This window comes from Lithobates pipiens, unplaced genomic scaffold (assembly GCF_037356315.1).
Source record: "Lithobates pipiens isolate NorthernLeopardFrog02 unplaced genomic scaffold, aLitPip1_a1.2 Scaffold_13, whole genome shotgun sequence".
Classification (NCBI taxonomy): Eukaryota; Metazoa; Chordata; class Amphibia; order Anura; family Ranidae; genus Lithobates; species Lithobates pipiens.
In genome coordinates this window covers 97,652,242-97,676,168 of record NW_027507718.1, presented here as the reverse complement: position 1 = coordinate 97,676,168, position 23,927 = coordinate 97,652,242, and the positions used below count along the sequence as shown (strand labels likewise).

The following is a 23,927-nucleotide window of genomic DNA, read 5'->3' as shown; positions in this document are numbered from 1 at the left end:
AGCTATTGGCTACTGGCTATTGAACTTCCTTTTTCTAGTCCCGTCGTACGTGTTATGTCACTGCGTTCTAAACGATTGGACTTTGGTGTGATCGTGTGTAGGCAAGTTTCAGCGGAACTCTGTCGGAAAATCTGTCAGTTTATTCTGACGGAAAAAACGGTTGTGTGTACGCGCCATTATGCTAACTACCATGTAAAGGAAAGATGTGTATACAGTGGTGTGAAAAAGTGTTTGCCCCCTTCCTCATTTCCTGTTCCTTTGCATGTTTGTCACACTTAAGTGTTTCGGAACATCAAACCAATTTAAACAATAGTCAAGGACAACACAAGTAAACACAAAATGCAATTTGTAAATGAAGGTGTTTATTATTAAAGGTGAAAAAAAATCCAAACCATCATGGCCCTGTGTGAAAAAGTGATTGCCCCCCTTGTTAAAACATACTATAACTGTGGTTGTCCACACCTGAGTTCAATTTCTCTAGCCACACCCAGGCCTGATTATTGCCACACCTGTTCACAATCAAGGCATCACTTAAATAGGAGCTGCTTGACACAGTAAGGTCCACCAGAAGATCCTTAAAAGCTACACATCATGCCGAGACCCAAAGAAATTCAGGAACAATTGAGAAAGAAAGTAATTGAGATCTATCAGTCTGGAAAGGGTTATAAAGCCATTTCCAAAGCTTTGGGAATCCAGCGAACCACAGTGAGAGCCATTATCCACAAATGGCGAAGACATGGAACAGTGGTGAACCTTCCCAGGATTGGCCGGCCGCCCAAAATTACCCCAAGAGCGCAGCGAAGACTCATCCAAGAGGTCACAAAAGACCCCATAACAACGTCCAAGGAACTGCAGGCCTCACTTGCCTCAGTTAAGGTCAGCGTTCATGCCTCCACCATCAGGAAAAGACTGGGCAAAAATGGCCTGCATGGCAGAGTTCCAAGGAGAAAACCACTGCTGAGCAAAAAGAACATCAAAGCTCGTCTCAATTTCTCCACAACACATCTTGATGATCCCCAAGACTTTTGGGACAACATTCTGTGGACCGATGAGACAAAAGTGGAACTCTTTGGAAGGTGTGTGTCCAAGTATATCTGGCGTAGAAGGAACACTGCATTTCATAAAAAGAACATTATACCAACAGTAAAATATGGTGGTGGTAGTGTGATGGTCTGGGGCTGTTTTGCTGCTTCAGGACCTGGAAGACTTGCCGTGATAAAAGGAACTATGAATTCTGCTGTCTACCAAGAGATCCTGAAGGAGAATGTCCGACCATCTGTTCGTGTACTCAAGCTGAAACAAACTTGGGTTCTGCAGCAGGACAATGATCCTAAACACACCAGCAAGTCCACCACCGAATGGCTGAAGAAAAACAAAATGAAGACTTTGGAGTGGCCTAGCCAAATTCCTGACCTGAATCCTATTGAGATGTTGTGGTATGACCTTAAAAAGGCTGTTCATGCTCGAAAACCCTCTAATGTAACTGAATTAGGACAATTCTGCAAAGATGAGTGGGCCAAAATTCCTCCAGGACGCTGTAAAAGCCTCATTGCACGTTATCGCAAATGCTTGGTTGCAGTTGTTGCTGCTAAGGGTGGCCCACCCAGTTATTAGGTTTAGGGGGCAATCACTTTTTCACACAGGGCCATGATGGTTTGGATTTTTTTTCACCTTTAATAATAAACACCTTCATTTACAAATTGCATTTTGTGTTTACTTGTGTTGTCCTTGACTATTGTTTAAATTGGTTTGATGTTCCGAAACACTTAAGTGTGACAAACATGCAAAGGAACAGGAAATGAGGAAGGGGGCAAACACTTTTTCACACCACTGTACTTCCCTAATCTAAGGTCAGCTTCAGGGGAGAGGAGAGCGCAGTGACAAGCAGCGGCAGAGACTGGGCTTTCACGTCACTTATACAGTTGGAGGCAGTTGTCTGCTCTACCCCTTCTGCCCTGAAACCGGCACTGGGACCCAATCCTGTGACTGAACCTTAGTGCCCTTAGATTAAGTGCATACATCTATCCTTTACAGGATTGTTAGTAGGGGTGCAACGGATCAAAAAACTCAGATCGGATTGTTCTTCGGATCATTTTTTGGATCAGCAAATAATAATTGAATTTGCAAAAACCTGTGAAAATTCCACCACCATATAGTCCCCAGTGTAATATACATCTCCCCCACTGTAATATTCATGTCCTCTCCCCCACTGTAATATTGGCTGAGCATGGCTGGGTACGGCAGGGTATTGGCGGGTATTGATGGATGGCTGTGACTGCAATTGTCAAAGAACAGCACTGTGGGCACTACAGATGCAGTCCACAGTGCTGCTGCCATCCGATCTCTCCCCTCCACTGTACAGATCTGTACACAGAGGGGAGAGAGGAACCGGCGTCATCATGAAGCTGGTTTGTTTACAAGTGATCGCTCTGTCTGATGGGTGCACCAAGATGGCCGCCGCTCCAGACCTGCGCCGAAGCCACAGCCTTTCCTAAGGCCGAGACCACGGAGCGCTCTGCAGATCACGGCGTGTGCCGATCTGAACGAGGTGACCCGTTCGGATCACGGATTGCGACGATCCGTTACACCCCTAATAGTTAGCATAGGGCTTAGAATTAAGTTGAAGGGTAGGATTCAAGCGGTTGTAAAGTTTCAGCTTTTTTTCCCCCTTAAAATACCAAACCTGTTATACTTACCTGTGCTGTACAATAGTTTTGTACAGACTGACCCTGAACCTCCTCTTCTGGAGTCCCCCACCAACACTATTGGCTCTTCCTTTTGTGTGTCTGCCCCCATAGCAAGCGTTTGTTATGGGGACAGACGTGCGGGCTCACTTCCAAGCCAGGCTGATATTGGAAGGCTTTTTTTTTACCTTAATGCATGAAAGTGGTTCTTGAGGCAGAAGAAAAAAGCCTATGTGCAGCACCCCCCCCCTAATACTTGAGCCCCATCTCTATCCAGTGATGTTGCACGAGAGCCTTGGCTGCCCAGGGACACTCCCTCATTAGCTGAGACAGTAGCGAGAGCCAATCAGTCAGTGAATGGACACACAGTACAGTGGCTCGGCTCTGGTGTCCCCATAGTAAGCTGCTTGCTGTGGGGGCACTTGACAGGAGGGAGGATCCAGGAGCACCGGCGGGGGACCCGAGAATAGGATCTTGGCTGTTCTGCAAAACCACGGCACAGAGCAGGTAAGTATAACATGTTCGTTAAAAAAAAAAAAAAAATGAAATGTGAAGAAAGAGACTTTAATATCACTTTAAGGTAAAATGCATTCTTTGCATTAATGTAAAAACCTCTGTCTGTGTATCTAATCCCACCTTTCCTTTTCAAACATATACCTGACACCACTTGATCCAGCTCTATTCCCCCTGGCAGCCCCAGTCTCCTCTCCTCCTCCTTTCCCAGATGACACATGCAGCAGCGAAAGCCATTGACTCCCATTGCTGTCAGTCATATCCTGTGATAGAGTGGGTAGCGGCGAGCCCATTGGGCCCCCATAAGAAGCAGATTCCTATGGGGGCTCACTGAGAAGAGGAAGAGCTAGGAGTGCTGTCAAGGGGACCAGAGAAGAGGAGGTTCAGGGCCACTCTGTGCAGTACCATGTTTATTATTCAAATAAAAAAAAAATAACTCTTACAGTCACTTTAAGTCTTTAAAACCACTTTAAGGTTTTGACCAGACTTCTACTATATTCAACTACTGTATAAAAGGAATCTGTACAGAAGAGGAGATTTGCAAGGATAAATATTTGAGAGCAAAACTGGAGACCGTGTGGCTCTTAAAGTCAGGGACAGTTGACAACTATGGTATGCACTGTTGAATGATCTGTGCCAAGGTTAGATGTCTTGGCAATGAGACCAATCTGCTGCCATATTATCTGTGAGAAACATTCAGTGTTTAGACATCTGTCATTGCAGATGCAAAACTGCAGGTCTAACTAGAACAGGTTTGGATAGTAGTTGACAAAAATCTCCAGTAACATCTTTCTATTCGCCAGTCCTTGTAGTAAATGCCAGATTCATGGATATGCTTTATTGTAGTTTAATAAAGTGGTTGTAAACCTCGGACATGAAATTTGAACAATACTATATATATTTCTATAGTGTTTACTTGCCTCGCTCCAAAGCTTTAAGTGTCATTCCTCTCTGCTGTCTAGTTCCTCTGTTATCAGCATGATTTCTTTCTGATAAGTTTTCCTGACACCAAGAGCTAACAAGGTGACAGGGGATGTACCTCCAGCACACAGCCTGTTATTGACTGCCTCGGTTCTGTTCCTGTGTGCTATGTGAACAGGGTGTGTCCCTTCCCTCCAATCAGCTCTCAGGTTCAACCTATGTAGGAGAGTGTTTCATCCCTATGTATGACCTACGGTTAACCCTTCACTGGGTGTAGCTAAGGGTTTACAAACACTTTAAGGCAATCTTGTATTTTTCTAGCATTAGCAGTGCCAGTGTATAATTGTAAACATTTCTTGACTTTCAGAGTTGTGTTGTATTTGATCGCCTATGTTATTTTTATTTTTTGCGCAACAAAATAAAAAAAGACAGAACATTTTGAAAAAAATTTTTTTTTTTGTAAATAAGTACGTTTTCTTCTTCAATGATGGGCACTAATATGTCTGCACTGACGGGCACTGATGAGCACCAATGAGGTGGCACTGATGGGCACTCGTGGCACTGATGGGCACACATAGGCGGCACTGGGTATTTTTGCGTGGCACTGATGGGTATTTATGGGTGGGCACAGATGGGCACTGGGTGGCACTGATGACTCTGGTGGCATTGCTGGGCATCAATTTCTCTGGTACATAATGTTGCCAGTCAATGCCCATATGTGGGCACTGATTGGCACAGATTTGGCATTCATTTGCACATGTGGATGGCCATGGTGGATGTACCTGGCCATCCACATGTTATGTGCCTCCTTGGTGGTCCTGGCGGCTTCCCTGGTGGTCCTGAGCAGGCATCCGAGAGGGGGGGGGCTGTGCTGATAAACAAGCGATCGGCTCGCCTCTACTCACGTCTGTCAGACGCGAGTGAGGAAAAGCCGATCACCGGCTCTTCCTGTTTACATTGTGATAAGCCGTGATTGGACACAGCTAATCATGTGGTTAAGAGCCTCCCTCAGAGATCGGTGTAGTGGTGTGTCAGACTGACACAGCGCACCACCGATCACCGCAATGCGTGCCCCAACGGCCACGCGGCGGCTGTTATCCGGCAGGGCGTCATGCGATGCCCAGTCAGGATAACGCAACCACCGCCCGGCCGTCATTCTGCTATAGGCCGGGCGGGAAGTGGTTAATCAATGCCTAGAAGCACAATGAAATTTATTATTAAGAAGTGGAAGGTAATTGGTACAACACAGACCCTCCCTGGATCAGGAAGTCATTCAAAACTGGATGAAAGCGCCAGGAAGAAACTGGTCAGAGGCCTCCAGCAACTCTGAAGCAATTGCAGTAAAATATGATAATGAGTGGTCATTGTGTACATGAAATAATATAAATTCTCCACAAATGCACCTTCTATGGGAGGGTTGCAAGAAAAAATTCACTCCTTTAAGAAAGGCCACATGTGGTCATGACTGAGCCTTACCAAAATGCACCTTGATTCTGAGGCCACATAGAAAAAGGAGTTCTGGTCAAATGAGGCTAACATTTTATGATTTGTCCTCAACATCAAATGATATGTCTGGCGGGAATCCAGTACAGCTCAGCATTTAATTAACACCATTCCTACAGTAAATCATGGAGGTGGTAATATCCTGTTATGGGGGTTTCTCTGCAGCAGGGACTGGAGCACTTTTCAGGATAGAAGGAAAAATGGATGGGGCAAAATACCGTAAAATTCTTGGTAAAAATCTGCTGCCCTCTGCCAGAAAGTTGTCAATGGGAAGAAGGTTTACCTTCCAACAAGACAATGACCAAAAGTACACAGGAAAAATTACCACACCATAGTTGAAGGAGAAAGGTGAATGTCCTTGCATGGCCTAGTTTGAGCTCAGACTTCAAATCATTCCACAGATTTTCAATGGAGTTTAAGACTGCAGTCCAGAAACGATCACCATCAAAATCAAAAAGTCTAGATGTGCAGTTAGTAGAGACAAATCCCAACAGACTAAAGGGTGTAATTTAAAACAAAAGGTGGTTCAACAAAATACTGAGACAAGGGGGTGATCCTTTTTCTTTTTCATACACCATGGGACACAGTCTGGCTAATGTTATTTACCTGCTGGGTTATACTCCATCTCCAGTTGAATGGACACCAGTAAACCAAAGGTCTTTAGAAAGGAAGTGATTCCCTATATAACCCCTGCCACACAGGAAGCATTTCAGTTTTTTACCAGTGTCTGCAAGGTGGATGGCACAGTTTATTTGAGCGCTCTGAGCTCCAGGTCTCTAGTCCCACAAACAGTTCTTAAATGAATTAAGGGATTGACCGATCGGATCCATTTGACACAGGCTTTATATGCTTAGATAAATGGTACCTGAGCCTCGCAAAGAAGACTCGAGATCCTGCAAGGTTTTTCCTGTAATGCGGCCTCTGGGCGCTGGACCCTGCGAAGTGGAATCATGGACACTACAGCGCTAAGGTATTCCTGCAGGGTGCTGTACAGGTCCAAGGGAGTGGACCCTAAACATGAAAAGGGTACCCAGTCCTTGAAGGTCCTCAAGTGACAGGAACCCTCTGTAAGTCTCTTTTCTAAGCTGCCTTGCTCCTGGATGGGTAAGTGAAACCCCTTTACTTATTATTGTGGGGTGTCCCAGTGATTGCAACAATCAGTCAAGCTAGCTAGAGGCTGGACACCTGTGTGCGGTGACCAGACGGGGGGAGTTTTGGGCTAGCTGTGGTTGTTTGTAAGGTGTGCCTTTTTTGCTTGTGTCTAGCTGTTTTTTTACCTGTATGATGGTGCGCCTTTTCGCCTTGGTTCACCAGGGAGCACGTGCGTTCGCAAGAGTGCTGCTATGCAGTGGCCATGGCCTCGCCGCACATCTGCAGTAGCCTTTTATCTGGGCATACTAGGATTCACATCACATGCGAATACAGCCACGCCTGTTCGCCAGGATCATGCATGTGCATACGCACGCACAGAATGTTCTGACGCACACCCAGCTTAAATAAGCTGTGTAGGCCAAGCATGCGGTGCTTCCAGAAGGCAGCTGTGGGACACAGAGCAGGCTCTGAACACTTGCAGCGGTTAACTATTCCTTACCCGGGTGACGTGAGTCACTTGGTTAAGTCAAGTGTTGCTTGGCAGGCTAAAGGTGCTTAGCAGGAATGTTACATAGGGGCTTGGCGTACCCTATTAAAGGGTCTCCCTTCTGAGGTGTTTTAATACTACACCCAAGTACTCTTTTTGTGGCTGGTAAATATTAAAAAAAGAGGAGCGGGACTAACACTATAGGGAAGGGCACACCTATGTCGTCAGTAGTTCCTTACGAACCTAGTCATATCCTTAGTGTTGTCATGTCTCCTGGCGATCGTGTCACCGAGCCACAGAATGGAGAAGTGCCTATGTAAACAAGGCATTCCCATTCTGCCTTGTAACATGACAGAGACCATTGCTCCCTGTGAACGGGAGCAGTGATTGCTGTCATATGAATTGAAGCCCACCCCCCCCCCCCCCCCCCATTTAGAATCACTTCCTGAGACACACTTAACCCCTTCACCCCCTAGTGGTTAACCCCTTCCCTACCAGTGTCATTTAACTCATTTAGTTAGCAAAAATATGTAGAAGGAAAAAATATTTTTTAATATATTTTTGGGGGATATTTGTTATAGCAAAAAGTTTTAAATAAAAGTCGCAGAGGTGATCAAATACCACCAAAAGAAAGCTCTATTTGTGGGAAAAAAGGACGTTAATTTTGTTTTGGTGCAATTTCGCACAACCACGCAATTGTCGGTTAAAGCGACGCAGTGCCGAATCGCAAAAAATGCTCTGGTCAGGAAGGGGGTCAAATATTCCGGGGCTGAAGCGGTTAATAAGCAATTCATGTAATGTAATCAATGTCCTGGCTTGTGACCTGTTATTACCCCAAAGGAGATGGGGCCTATAGGGATACAGTTAGCTTTTAAAAGATTTCTCCACCCCAAACTCACTTTTACTTGAAATGTTTTCTTCTGCCACTTTACATGTCTGTTTTAATGCTTATGATGTACAGTATATGAGCCCAAGTTGGGCTTTTAAGTGACCTTGTTGCTTTGTCCTAAATTGACAAAGTATAGGTTCAATTAAAGAGATCTACAAAAAAATATAAACTGACATAGTTTTCTAGCAGTCATTCAAAATAAAATCTGAAGTCCAAAATGTTTTGTTTTGGATTGTTTACAGAGCAATGCTTGTACGCCTTGGTTACAGTAACACAAGCAAAAGGGGAAACAAATAAAACATTGCGGTACTTGGCTATGAAAGGTCAGTGCAATTAAACCACCGAGTGCAAAGCCAACTCCAGCTATTCAATACACCTGTACCGTGAGAAGCCTTTTTGTCAGATGATGACAGATAAAGGACTTGGTTTCACAGAAACAGTGAGCTGATAAAAAGAAATTCACACATTATTTTACAGCTAGGCTTGCCACCTTTTTTTTTTTTTTTTTGCCAAGGTCAGCATGGACACGTCCGTGGAGGAAGTTTACAATGGCAAGGCACAATAGGAAATGTGGTCATCCTAATCCATCTGACTGCCTGTCACCAAAATGGGAAGTAAGAGAAAACTTTACAATGGAGAAGCAGACAGACTAAGAGATTCAATAAACTTCTATAACCGTAGTAAAGTCTGTGCTTGGTTTACACCAGTGGTCTTCAAACTGTGGCCTGTGGGACTTTTTTCGGCCCTCTGGATACTAATCCTCCCGCTGACACCAACAGTGGGGAACCATTCCTATCACTAACATCAACAGAGCATTTTTCCTTCCACTGACACCAATGATGGTACACCATTTCTTACCTCTAATACTAATAATGGAACACTATTCCTTATTCTACTGACTACAGGCACTATGTAATTGTTTTACTCCCACTGGCGCTGGGGCCTTTTCTACGTCCATTGGCCACTCAGGCCCCCCTATAGTCTAAAGTACAGTAAAAAGGCCCTTTGTTTAGAAAGTTCAGAGACCCCTGGTCTACACTGTCAATAGCTGCTAGCAAAGAGGACAGTATACAGTCCTCCATTATGTAGTGTTTAAAATGATGATCCCAGTGAAGATGCAAACGATGCGTAACCTCTACAACAGCGTTTACACATAAAACCCATCAGATCTTTTGACCCCAACAGAAGATTAAGGCTGTATGCACAAAAGCCTCGTACACACAATCAGATTTTACGCAGACAAAACGGCAGACTTTTGACCAAAGGGCGTTGGCCCCAAATTTATCTTTCGTACAAACGGCAAGGAATGGTCGGCCAACAAACGCGAATGTAGTGATGCACTACATGGTCTTTCAGCTCTTTAGCGTCACCCTTTGGGCTCCTTCTGCTAATTTTGTGTTAGTAGAAGTTTGGGCAGTGTCGATTCGCGCTTTTCATTTCACGCTTTCCATTTCGTTTCTGAACGACCATTTGTCAACCAGCCATGTTGCTGAATCGGAGGAGATAATGTATTATTTATTATTGGCCTTGGAGTTATTGCTTTGACCCAAGTCAGGGCCAGGAACAGGAGGAGGAGGATTTCTTGGACCAAAAATCGGTTGCTTTATTAATCATGACCAATTATGTCATATGCCTTTGCTGCGGGAGCTTCAGGAGAACAATCCAGATGATTTTCAGAATTATCTCCGAATGACAGACCTCTGCTTTCACCAACTCTTGGCATTAAGAAGCAGGACACATGCATGAGGCTTTTATTTTATTTTTTGGTTGAATAATGATTTGATTTGGTATAGTTTCTATATTTTTGGATGCATAGAATGCACATTTTGGTTAAGTTATATTGGTAGATAGCATGTCTAATTTAATTTGTTTTCTTTTTTTTAATGCACAATAGAAAAATTGTGTAGAATAATACTTGGCTATGTATTTTACTTCAAATGACAGTTTTGGAGTAGGCGGTTGCGTTTTAAAAAATACAATGTAAAATTAACAAGGGACACCAACATGGTTGTATCTTTGATCTTAAAAACTACAGGATAATGATGTTGTGTTAACTTGTACCAAAAAACAAAAAAAAACAAACAAAAAAAACAAGCATAATAATAAACTTGGCCCCCACCCGTCTCCATACCATTGCAGGGCGGAAGTGATGTCATATCATCACTTTCCACCCATAGCTCTTATTGGGACATTTTTTTTTTCTTTTTTTTTCCAGATCGCATTTCATTTTTATTTATTTATTTTTATTGCGTTTTAGTGTAAAAATGAGATCTGAAGTCTTTTTGACCCCAGATCTCATGTTTAAGAGGTCTTGTCATGCTCTATTACCACGGATGTTTACATTCCTTGTAATAGGAATAAAAGTGACACAATTCATTTTTTTTTTAAAAAGAACAGTGTAAAAATGTAAAAAATGTAAAAAAAGGTAAAATAAGCGCACCCTTTCCCTCCAAACTTGTGCGCAGAAGCGAACGCATATGTGAGTAGTGCCGTATATCAAAACTGTGTTCAAACTACACATGTGAGGTATTGCCATGATCCTTCGAGCCAGAGCCACAATTCTAGCCCTTGACCTCCTCTAACTCAAAACATGCAACTTTTAGAATTTTTTAAACGTCGCCTATGGAGATTTTTAAGAGTAAAAGTTTGTCGCCCTTCCGCAAGCGGGCGCAGTTTTGAAGCCTGACATGTTGGGTATCAATTTACTCGGCATAACATTATTTTCACAATTTAAAAAAAAATTGGGCTAACTTTTTACTGTTGTCTTATTTTTTTAATTCACATAAGTGTATTTTTTCCAAAAAAAGTGCAATTGCAAGACCGCTGCGCAAATACGGTGTGATATAAAGTATTGCAACGACCGCCATTTTATCCTCTAGGGTGTTAGAACCCCCAAACATTATATATGTTTTTTTTCTAAGTAGTTTTCTAGCAAAAAAAATGTTTTTAAATAGTAAACACCAAATCTAAGAGGCTCAGTCCTTAAAGTGGTGTTGCCACCCAAAAAAAAAAAAAAAATAGCTTAAAATTAATTAAAAAAAAAATGTAAAAAAAAGTTTTTTACTCGCCTCTAAATGCCTGTTGCTAGGGGGTCCCTCGTAGTCTGCCTCCTTCAATGCCCGGGCTGTTGACATCACTTCCCCTCGCGCCGCACAGACATCTGGGACCTGTCACGTGTCCCAGATGACTGTGCGGCATATCACGGCGCCCTGCACCGCTCGCGCATGCGCAGTGGGTGCCTGGTTGTGAAGCCACAGCCGGGGGCCCCCAGTAAGAATGCCGGCACCACGAGCGGAGCAGGGAAAGAGGGGGGGCTTTGTTCTCCCGCATCACTGGACCCTGGGACAGGTAAGTGTCCGACTATTAAAAGTCAGCAGCTGCAGTATTTGTAGCTGCTGACTTTTACATTTTTTTTTTTTAGGGGGCACCCCACTTTAAGTCATTAACTGACGCGTGACGCTGTACCCAAATAAAATATATGTCGCCTGGCTCTCTCCTTCTCTACCCCAGATTTCTCACCCTGGTCTGCCAGTATGCCACTGGGGAGGAGCAGTTTAGCCCGGGGTCAGCAGTGTGACACGATCTACTCATCACCTGGCCACAATTGACGGGTCACCGACCCTGGATTTAAGCCAATATGTATTCTGCTACATATTTTTGGTAAAAAAAATCCCAATAAGCGTATGTTAATTGGTTTGCACAAAGTTATAGCGTCTATAAACTATGGGATATTTTTATCTATTTATGTATTGCAATATTGCAGCAGACAGTTGTACACTGACACTTTTGACACTTTTTGGGGCCCAGTGCCACAAAAGGTTTAACTGTGTGCTTGACCAGTGTTTTGGTGTACTGTGGGAGGTGCTTTTACTAGGGGAAGGCATTAATCCATGTCCCTGCTTTGTAGGAACACAGGAGCCATGCCTTCCCTACTACAGAACGGTGACCTGCCTTGCTTACTTAGGCAGACCGCTGTTTTGCCTCTGTGCTGGATGATCGGCGGGTGCTGGGGAACATGGAGTTCATGGTACCCGCAGATCAGTTCCCGCTGTGTATAATCACCGTGGGAGCAAGCCCCCCGGAAGCACACGTGAGCCCCAGACCCGGAAGCATCGGATCACATACTAGGTATGTGATCCAGCACAGCAGTGGCACCTTGCTGCTGTATAAGTAAGTTATACGGCGGCAAGTGTTTAAGCAAAACTGCTAATGTGATTTAGACTAAAATTGTACGCTGTGTACAAAACTTAGTTTTAGAAATCAGTGATGTCATCTCTTTACACAGAATTTTCTCTATCCCTGGGCTCCAGGAGGCGGGATCTCTGAAGTGGCGACATCATTTCCTGTTTGTGATTGTCACCACATACTAAGACTACAAATCACATCCATCCTTCTTTATTCTGTGAGGAGCCCTTTGTTCCCTTCATATCCTGTTCATAAGACCAGTGGCCAGTTTCCTGGTCTGATCCGCCCACTGGGAAGGACATGGTCTGCAACAATACTCAGGTAGGCCATGGTGTTTAAACAATGCTCAATTGGTAGTAAGGGGCCCAAAGTGTGCCAAGAAAATATCCCCCACACCATTACACCACCAGCACCAGCCTGATCCGTTGATACAAGGCAGGATGATCCATGTTTTCATGTTGTTTATGCCAAATTCTGCCCTACCATCTGAATTTCGCAGCTGATTTTTTCTGAGATACTGTAGCTTGGTAAATGAAGTAAAGTTTGTGAAGATTTCCATCATCCAATCATGTTTAAGCAAAACATTTTTTTTCTTTTCCTTGCACAAGATTTGTTTTTGTTTTTCACCACATTCACTAAACTAAGAAAAAATTATTTTTCATAGCGAACAGTTTGTTTTTCTTTGGTAAATCAATGACATTAAAGGGTTACTCTCTTATTAAATATATTTTACTTTTCAATCTGCAGCACTATCATTTTCTGTAAAATTGAATTCAATATGACAACCTAGAGGCATTCTGTACACAGATGGTGTACAGGACAGACCCCAGAAATGTAATTTCCTGCTTGGCTTATGATTGGCTCACTGATTTTCCCAGAAGTCTGCACTAAGATACAAATCAGATTTCATTTTTGGTGACATAATCCAAAAAGGGTAATAGTGTCTAAATGGATACACTCTCTGCTACTTTCTTCATTGGAGCGCTGCAAGTGCAACAGTTGATCAATAGTGAAAGTCACCCCCATTCACAATCACTTTGCACATGGGCAACAAACAAACAAATGGCTATTTCTTTGGACTAACAAATGTTAGGAATTTGCCAAAAAGTTTGTTAAAATCCTTGCATAGATCACTGAGAGGGAAATGCTTTTTTTTTCAGCGAAATTTGTAGTTACTCTTTAAGGCTAGTTTGAATCTTCACAGGGATCATTCATTTCAAGCGCTACATAATCTGAATAAGACCCCTTTCACACTGGGGCGCTTTGCAGGCGCTACATCGCTAAAAATAGCGCCTGCAAAGCTCCCTGAAAGAACCGCTCCATTCACTCCAGTGTGAAATCCCGAGGTCTTTCACACTGGAGAGGTGCGCTGGCAGGAAGGTAAAAAAAAGTCCTGCTAGCAGCATCTTTGGAGCGGTGAAGGACTGGTGTGTATACCGCTCCTGCCCATTGAAATCAATGGGGCAGTGTGGCTATACCAACGGCAAAGCGCTTCTGCAGCAGCGCTTTTCCGGTGGTTTTAACCCTTTTTTGGCCGTGCTATCGGCCGAATAGCCCTGCAAATACGTCAGTAAAGCGTCGCTAAAAATAGTGGCGTTTTACCGCCAACGGACCCACCATCCCTGAGTGAAAGGGGCCAGATTGACCACTAGATTCATCCACGGATGAGTCAACATTAAATCAGGGGTACTCAACCTTTTGAAGAGAGCAGACCACTTAAATGATCTGGTAACCAGTCGCAAGCAACCATTAAATTAAATGGTTCAGAACTTTTGAATTTTATTTTATTTTGAATAGCATAATGAAGATTTTTAAACAAGAATCAGGATTATCATTTTCTGTGGGGTGCATCCCTGTTGGATGTTTACCCACTGTTTAAAGTGGGAGTAAACTCTCATTCATTCATTTTACTTACAGGTAAGCCTATAATAAGGCTTACCTATAGGTACAGTAAATATCTCCTAAACATGCACCACTTAGGAGATATTTACTGTAGCTGCAGCCGGTGACCTCACCGATGCATGCACTCTGAGGGAATGGTATAGGAATGCCCCTCCTTCAGAGTCCTGTGCCATAAACTGCAGCTGCTCTGCGCATACGCGGGAGTAGTACAATAGCGGCTCCAGACACTCACACAGCTGGAGTCCCCGAATCTGGAAAAAAGACCATGTGAAGATGGAAGCGCCTTCAGCGGTGACAGCTCACCGTTAGAGGGCTTCATTCTATGGTAAGTTGTATACTAGCACATTATGACATTGCCCTGAAGGTTTTTTTTTTTTTTTTAAAAAGAAGCCAGTTACAGTAGTAGATCACCATTAATCCCTCGCTCTCAGGTGTGGCCAGACAAAAAGCTCTGAACCAGTTTTGCAGCCTTCACTGTATCAGGGTCTTTGCAGCCAGCAGCCATCCCTTGAATTGCCTAAACAGGGACTGTGGACAGTCTAAACAATAAACAGACCAGGGAAGTGCATGCCTTAGTATTGCATGACAAATGACACCAAGCGCATCATACGCCTGTGAGAATCCACCTTCAGAATCCTTGTATGGACACTAGATTTAATCCACGATCGGGGAGTCAGCTGCAATAGCGTCAAGTTGGCTGACATAGCGGCTTGTGTATTACAGCCGCCAGGATTATGGAGGACCAGCATTCAGTAGAGGAGTGTGAACCTCCACTTTAAAGAGGAAGTAAACCCTGATGCGTTTACTTCCTCTTTCATTCCCTGCAAAGGTAAAACATAATGGACTACTATGCATCGCATAGTAGTCCATTATGTGTCACTTACCTGACACAGGAGCCAGCGAAGTCACCGCTGTCCCCTGTAGTCCGGCGCATCAATCCCTCCCGCGCATGCACACGGGAGCCGCCACGCGCGGCATATCACCGTTGACAGTGGCACGCTCAGTGCGCCTGCGCGCCGCTGTCTATGGCTGTAGGGTTGGGAGATATTTCTTGGACCTACAGGTAAGCCTTAATCTAGGCTTACCTGTAGGTCAAAGTGTGTTGTAAGGGTTTACAACCACTTTAACACCCATATACAGTAGGTAGACAAGCTCTCTGAAACAAAGTAAACCTTAGGCCTCGTTCACATGGGCATATTAAATATGCCCATTTACACATTATCTTTCTGCCAGGAGCTGGATGAAAAATCCACCATACAAAATCCGTAATCTGGTGCGTATTATGCTGATGTGTGCAAGGCATATGCACATAATTTGATTCTATTAGTTAGAACATTCCATTATTCTAGCCATATACTAGCCCGCTTATGCATGTACATGCATAAATTATGCCAGTATATGTCTCTCTGAACACAGTTGTGGTGTATTTTTTTTTATTTCTTTTTCCCTAAATGCTACCCTAAAATACAAATATAAATACCACAATGTGCATGAACACATTGACTAATACTGAGCTGTGTTGATAGGCATATAAAAAGAAAAAATGCTTCTAAAAGCTGTTTTTTTTTTTTTTTTCCTGTCTATGTGCATGTAGCCTTACAAGGTACATTAGTATAGCTCCCCCATATGAAACGCATGTACCGGTAACCAGATACAAATGGATATCTGCAACTCTTTGACCACCATCTACATGGTCATTTATGATAGAAGAAAAAACATTTTTGAAAATAAAGTATGTGCAAATTACCGTACTTCAAACCCTGATTGTGAATGTGCTATGTGTATACAGGTAGAGGAATCCTGTTTACTTGAACAGATGAGCAATCCCTGCCTTTAGATTATTTTTATCTGAAATTGATTCAGGCATGCAGCTTGATGGCATTATTACTCTGCCACACCTCATAGCTACAAGAGATCATTGACGTGTGAGAAGTAATAGAATAACAAAATATGTCCCTGTCTCTCTAACACTGTGCCATTACCAACATTTTGGTGATATGCTGAATATTTCCTGCAGCACAAATCAGAAACGCATTTAGAAGTTTGCCTTTATTTTCTACCTTTTTCCCTGCCTGCTGCGGAGTCTACAATTATTGCTTTTACAAGCAAATTATAGCAGACATTTTTTCATACTATTACTTCAGGAAAAAATTTAAATCCTGCAAAATGTCGTGTCATAGAATGTAATGTGGTTCACCAGAACATCTCCTAATCTACAGCCACTAATCTCAATGAGCGGGGCAGGTGCAAGATTCCAAGACGCAACCTTAGAAAGTCTACGTAGGAGGCGTCTAGATGTAAGACTGGAAGCCATACAACGGCTGTAAGGACAAATTGTAAAAGCCGTTGTTGGGCAGAGCAACCAATATCTGAAGACCAAATGTTTTGCACTGGTAGCTGTAAAGCATACAACAAATGACCACACTTATCCATGAAAAGCCACCAAAAGTATTGCTTGTATAGGCCAAGGGGAGCATTAAGAGTAGACTGGCAAAGTCTGTAAAAACAATGTAGGGTCCTGTAAATCCCAGTCCCAGCTGCTGTATAGTAGGTATAAAGTGTATTTTTAGCACATTTTTTAAGTTTTTATTGTGATCTGTGTCCTGAATATACTGTATATGATTATGGTCACACAGCACCTTTAAAATACCCTTTCCTGGAAACCAAAACCTAGCCTACTGGATGATTAATAACAGAATACACATACAGTATATAATCACTTTTATGAGACCAGTATGTGATTGTAGCAGCTAATCAGACTTGTATGGTTAATAAGTACAATGATGGTAATACCCCCTCTTGATCCAGTAAGCACATAATTAGTAGTAAAAATAGCACAAATTCCTTTGGGAGTAAAGGTTTGATTGCACCATAACATTTATATGGCAGTTACCATAGGAATACATCTTCCAGTTCCACTGTAGTAATGAGGAAGGACAGGAAGAATTATTAAGCTATGCTGCTTGCCCTCAGGGAGATCGACAAAGGTTAATTGAATAATATTTTTTGCGTGTGTTTGAACTTCTGCCTCATCTGTAATGTTTGCTATTAATAGATGGTCATACATACATACATACATACATACATACATGCTTTCCTTTGGGCCAGTTCACACCATAGAAATGCAGTCCGGATGCACTCCAGATGCTTTTTTTCAGGAGCGTTTTTTGATGCGTTCCATGCATTCCCCCCACCCCTTTTTTTCCTTAACCTTAAATAAATGTTGCAGAAAAAAAATGCGCTGGACTGCATGTGGTATGAACTGGCCCTTTAAGAGATTGCATTTATAATGTATATTTACAAATGTATTTACCTACTGTTTACTAAGGGAAATCTCAAAATGTCTTCTAGTGTGTCTTAGTTGGCCATAGATGGATTGAATTTTCGATCCATGCGTGGCTGCTTTTGCTCAACAGAGATCAAGCTAATGGTCGCTCAGCGGGGACGATTCCTCTGTCCACCTAAATTGTGGATCTTGATCAATTTATGGCCAGACTTAAGCTGGCCAAACTCAGATAGAAATATATCCAGTCCCTGCTGAACCGGCCAATTTTCCATCCTTTTATGGGCAGGCCAGTTGACTTGTGTACAGCCAGCCTGTTGGCGATCAGTGCTGCTGACTATAGCCGGTGTTCTGACAAAGTGTCCCCCTATAGGATAGTGTCCGGGCCATACTGCGCTTGCACAGTACGGTGGACAAGGAGAAGCTGAACATCTCTGAAGAAGAACAGCGCCTGCGCACTGAGTCCAGGTTGAAGCCCCACCATCCAAGTGGACATAGGGTTGCTCATAGTAACAGGGCCCCTCGTGGGCTCGCTTCGCCTGCCACGATTCGGCCACGGCCTCGCTTCGTTCAGCCATTTTATATTCTAACTCTATATCTACTTGGATGGTGGGGCTTGAACCTGGACACAGTGCGCAGGCACCGTTCTTCTGCAGAGATGTTCGGCTTCTCTGCGGACACTATGTAATGGGGGACAGTATCTGATAGGACACCGGCAGCAATGATCATTGTATTCTGTCATCGGGGAAGGCTCCCCACTATCAGAATACAATACCACAACAGGAGTAATTTCCCCAGACACATCCTGTTGAAAGGCATCCAGTCAGGTCTGATAGCTGGAGATTCCATCACTGAATCCTGCCAGGACTTGTTGGGAAAAATAACGGTTAGGCCTCATGCACACAGGGCGTTAAAAAAAAAAAAAAGCTGCAAAGCCAGTACCGTCAGCCATTTTTACAGCTGTAACACTGCTGCTCCAGAACGCACTGGCCCTGGGGGTTTTTTTTGTTTGTTTTTTTGCAGCTTGAACATCTATACCACTTACAGCTCCTAAAAGCCTATGTGTGCATGGACACATAGACTAACATAAAAAGGCAGTTTTAAGCTGTAAAAAAACACCAGACTCCCCTAGAAGCAGCTATAAAAACGTCCAGTGTGCATGAGGCCTTAAACTAGTGCTGTTTGACACATGAGATTAAAGTTGTCAAGTAAAGCTCATTTCTCAAAACCTGAAAGGGGATAGATCCACATTTTTTGAAGATTTATGCTCTTGTTTTGTTTCCTTTGTTCAGTCGGTGCTATTAAGACTGCTCCAATCATTTTTGTTTTTTTCTTTCCACAGATGTCATGGCAGCCTCAGTATCGAAGCTCAAAGTATCGCCATGTATTTGGAAAGCCTGCAAACAAAGAGAACTGTTATGACAATGTGAACATCACAAGAAGTGTACATGACAACCATTTTTGTGCTGTAAATCCAATTTTCATTGCTGTAGTGACGGAATCTGCAGGTGGAGGAGCCTTTATTGTAATTCCTATACACCAGGTAAGAAAACAACCTTTTATAAGTGATGGAACTACTGACAATGCTTCTACTCCTGGAGTTGGGTCCCCTTTACACAAGATTCCTGAAAAGGGGGACATTTACACTCTGCGCTGAGGCCATCTTTTGGCTTTTCCTCTACCTTAGCCAAAAGTATTTATTTTTTTTTCTAAACTGTTTTGACACATTAGATTTGTCTTTTTATGCATTTATAATTGAAGACTATCCCCCTGCTGTGTACTCCTTGAGGGCCAAGCCTCTTTTTTACACTTGTTGTTTTACAAGTTAAAATCATTTTTTTTTTGCTAGAAAATTACTTAGAACCCCCAAATCTTATATATATTTTTTCTAACACCCTAGAGAATAAAATGACAGTCGTTGCAATACTTTCTGTCACACTGTATTTGTGCAGCGATCTTACCAGTGCACTTTTTTTAATAAAAAAAAAATTAAGAAAACAGTAAAGTAGCCCAAACTACTTGATGACTGCGCCATAGCTGAATGACAGCTACAGCGCAGCTCGATAACTCTGGGAGGGTGTACATTGACGTCCCCCCTGGGACGCGCACCTGGGAATATCCATGACCTCCGGGAGGACCCGGCGCATCTCAGTAAACGGCCGCTGACAGTGGGTGTTTACCACATGATCACTCCGTCAAATGACAGAGTGATCACTTGTAAACAAATCGGCGTCACGTCCGGTTCCTCTTTCCCCTCTCTGTACCTATCGGTACAGTGCGAGGGGAGAGATCGAGTGCTGCAGCGCTGTGTGATGGATGTGTATTGCCCACAGCGCTGATATGTGCCCATTCCTGCACTCAGCCACCCCTAATCAGCAATACTCATCCATCCATACTTGGCAATATTCATCCATCCAGCCATACTCAGTCATCCCATCCATACTCAGCCATCCCCATCCACGGCTCATCCATGCCACATCCATGCCACTAGAATGCCTCACAAAAGTACAATAGGTAGTCAAATTAGATTTGAAACGTATGCCCCCCACCTGATGGTGCTCCCTGCATGTTGGGCCTCTCCGTGGCTAGGCTGTGTAAAAGTCTCCCACATATGGTATCGCCGTACTCAGGGGGAGTAGAAGAATCTATTTTGGGGTGTAATTTTTGGTATGTACATGCTATGTGTTAGAAATATTGTATAAATGGACAAATTTGTGTAAAAAAACAAACAAAAAAAAAACACTTTTTTTCATACATCAGCGTCAACACAGAGCCAGGCTAATCATTACCCGCTGCAATGTCCCAGAGCAATAGCCTTGAGGGGAGGGAGACACCCTGCCAAACAATAGCCATCATAATTATTATTATTATTATTATTATTTGGCAGCCTGCAGTACACTGCGGCCGAATCCTGGGCTGCCCGAACATCTACTTGATAAAATTTTGTGAACGTATGCACTGAAGACCAGGTAGCAGCCTTGCATTTGATTGACAGCAGCAGGAGCCAATGGCTGTGCTGCTATCAATCTATCCAATCAAGAGCCGAGAACCCCAGGCAGAGAGGTCCAGCGCATCTCCGGGGATCGAGGGGGGGTCAGGTGAGTAAAAAGGGGGTGCTAGGGGGCCAGTCACTGTCAGAAGTTTTTTCACCTTAATGCATAGGATACATTAAGGTGAAAAAACACAAGGGTTTGCAACCCCTTTAAGAGCTATGGGTGGAAGTGACGTTTGACATTGCTTCCCCCCTCCTATGCCATGGAGCCTAGCAGCAGCCATCTTCCCCCTCCATGGGAGAGGACGCGATTGTCTCTGCCGCTACCACCGGGTCTGGTAAGTGGCAGAGACAACCGGAGCGCGGCGGGAGGGGGGTAGGCACCTCTCCCACCGCTGATAAAAGTGATATCACTGCAAATCTGCCACAGAGACCACTTTTATCATAAAGAGAAACGTGTGGCGTTCCCGAAAATACCGGAGTTATCGCAGCTAGCTGCTGCCATAACCCCGGTATTTAGGTCAAAGAACTGATATACAGGTACGTCGTTTTGGGTGAAGTGGTTAAAATGAAGTGTTAATTCTTAAATGCACAGTCAGTGCCTGATTGTTTGTTTTTCCTGCAGTGTTCACCTGATTGTTATTTTATGCAGTGGGGATCCTGCTCTCAGCTGCCTCCGTGCCTGATGAGGCTGGCGATAGATCTTATGATATTCTTTCCTTCTACCATGTGTGGAAGGAAAGAAAACCCCTAGTTGGATTCTCTTTCCTACCCAATTTAACTATACCCACTTTTATTTGCCTTAGATCAATGATAGAAATTATCCAGAAGCAGCAGCCTATGCTAGTTGTTTTAAGCTTGTGTTGTACTGATTTCATTAACTGTAAAAGACAGAGGAAGCTAAAAAAAATATATATATAATGCTTCTGTAGTTGTATGACTTTCATTTGAAAGGTGCCCACCAATCTGATACACACATTAAAACACAGCTGCGTGTTTTTAGAAAACATTTTTTATGACCGAAAAATTTCTGTTTCCATGACCTAAAACTCTGTCCTAAATGTTAACTATGATTATACTATTGCTACTGCAATTATCTAGGGTGTATGCTGTTCAATGTATTTTTGCCTCTCAGTGACAATAAATAAAAGTTTGATAATAAGGAACTGAAATCTTATTTTCTACAGTGGGTTCTTTGGTCATTATCATTCCTCTTTGCAGTATGCTGAAATGGCACAAGCTGAAATATGCAATTGGTGGACTCTGTACCAAGCAATACTAACATTAAAGTGTGTGTTAAATCTTTTATTTTATTCACTGCCAGCCCCTCTATTAGAGGCCGGCATACCACACTATGCAAGTCCTTTGTAAAAACGAGCGTTCTAAATACCTCTTTAGAGCTGTATTCAGGCCGGTCACATGACTCGCAGGTGCTTTACACCTCCGAGACATTGCTTCTGCAGGAGGGGCCATGATCGCCCTCCAACGTCAGCTCGGGAGATCACGTGACCTCCCACAGAAGCAATGTATCAAACTTGACAAGGTTACTTTAAACTGACTTAAAGAGGAAGTAAACCCTGATGGGTTTACTTCCTCTTTTTTTTTCCCTGCAAAGGTAAAGCATAATGGACTACTATGCATCGCATAGTAGCTCATTATGTGTCACTTACCTGACACAGGAGCCAGCGAAGTCGCCGCTGATCCCTGTAGTCCGCCGTATCCATCTTGCTGGTGGCGTCTCGCAGCTCCGACCAATGACAGCGGCGAAGCCGCGATGACGTCACTCCCGCGCATGCGCACGGGAGTCGCGTCTCGCAGCTCCGCCGCTGCCATTCAGCGAAGCCGCGATGACGTCACTCCCGCGCATGCGCACGGGAGTCGACAAATTAGGCAAATCCATTCTTGGACTTGCCACATTTAGTGCGCCTGCACGCCGCTGTCTACGGCGCATGCGCCGTAGACAGCGGTGCCCATTTTCGGGCAAATATCTCCTAAACCATATAGGTTTAGGAGATATTGCTTGGACCTACAGGTAAGCCTTAATCTAGGCTTACCTGTAGGTCAAAGTGGTTTGAAGGGGTTTACTTCCTCTTTAATTTGCAGGATAACGTTCATCTCTTTGATCTGTAAATAAATAAACCGAAAGATACAAGGTTTCTTTTTATCTCACTCTTTCAGCGCTGAGCAATGTTGTTGATAAACATTGCCGACTGCTTTTTTTTTTTTTCTAGCAGGGAACTGCTTAGCACTTTTTACATGAATCATGGGACTGCTGGATTAAGATTGTGTGGCGGGTCAAATTGAGATTGCAATCTTAATTAATGATTAATCGTCACAGCTCTAATGTCAACCCTCACCTTGTAGAAGAACCCATTCAGTATAAAATAAAAAATGCAAGGCAAAAAACATTTGTACCTTTTTTGTTTTTTTAAGTGATCACATGACTCCTGTTCTAAGCTGCGTAAGGGGGTTAACCACTTGCCTACCAGCGGCCGCCTTTATACTGCAGCAGGTCGGCACAATTCTGCGAGCCAACGTCGCTGTACGTTGGCTCCTTTGAGCGGGATAGCAGGAACGCGCTTGCCCACTGCACTGCAGGCATGCTAATGTTCATAGCCGGCAGTCACAGGCACGAGAGGCAGAACAGGGACGTGTGTGTGTGTAAACACACAAATCCCTGTTCTGTGAGTAGAGGCAGATCATGAGTTCCTAATAGCTAGAAACCACGATCTGTGATCTCCTATAGTCAGTCCTCTCACCCCACAGTTAAAACACACACTAGGGAACACAGTTAATCCCTTGATCGTCCCTAGTGTTAACCCCTTCCCTGCCAGTGACAGTTACACAGTAATCAGTGCATTTTTATAGCACTGATCGCTGTATAATTGTCAATCATCCCAAAAATGTGTTAAAGGTGTCCGATATGTCTGCCATAATGTCGCAGTCCCGATAAAAATTGCAGATCGCCACCATTACTAGTAAAAAAAAAAAATGTATAAAAATGCCATTAATCTATCCCCTACTTGTAGATGCTATAACTTTTGAGCAAACCAATCAATATACGCTTATTGTGATTTTTTTATTACCAAAATATTTTTTTTTTGAATATCTGCAGATTTTCTATGGTTAGACATAAAAAATGGGAGATTCCTCCATCCATACAGTTTAGCGAACATGGAGAAATCTGTTGCACTTTTTCCATCTAACAATAGAAAATCTGCAGATAATCTATAGGTGTATGGCCAGCTTTATTCTAGAGTTCAGTTAAAAGCCAAATAAATGTAAAAGGTTGTGTTCTTCTGCACCATATACAGTATTTGTTTAGGTAGTTCTGATGATAATCTTCCTCTCTAGCCTATTTGTAGGAACACTGAGCAGCCCAGAATTGCTCTATTGGCCACCACAGGCTTCTCTGACCTTGCCATATGCAACTATTAGGCTTCTCTTTTGGGGACAAATTTTCCCAGGAGGTTTAG

At 43.3% G+C, this 23,927-nt stretch overlaps 1 protein-coding gene across 3 annotated transcripts in view; it reads left to right on the top strand.

Moving 5' to 3' along the window:
• CORO2A (coronin 2A) overlaps nucleotides 1-23,927 on the top strand; it is a 209,395-nt gene that overhangs the window by 102,808 nt on the left and 82,660 nt on the right. For all 3 annotated transcript variants that reach the window (XM_077475306.1, XM_077475305.1, XM_077475304.1), the window contains exon 2: nucleotides 18,802-19,002. In XM_077475306.1, the coding sequence (XP_077331432.1) occupies nucleotides 18,802-19,002 (201 nt within the window). The remainder of the gene's footprint in view (nucleotides 1-18,801; nucleotides 19,003-23,927) is intronic.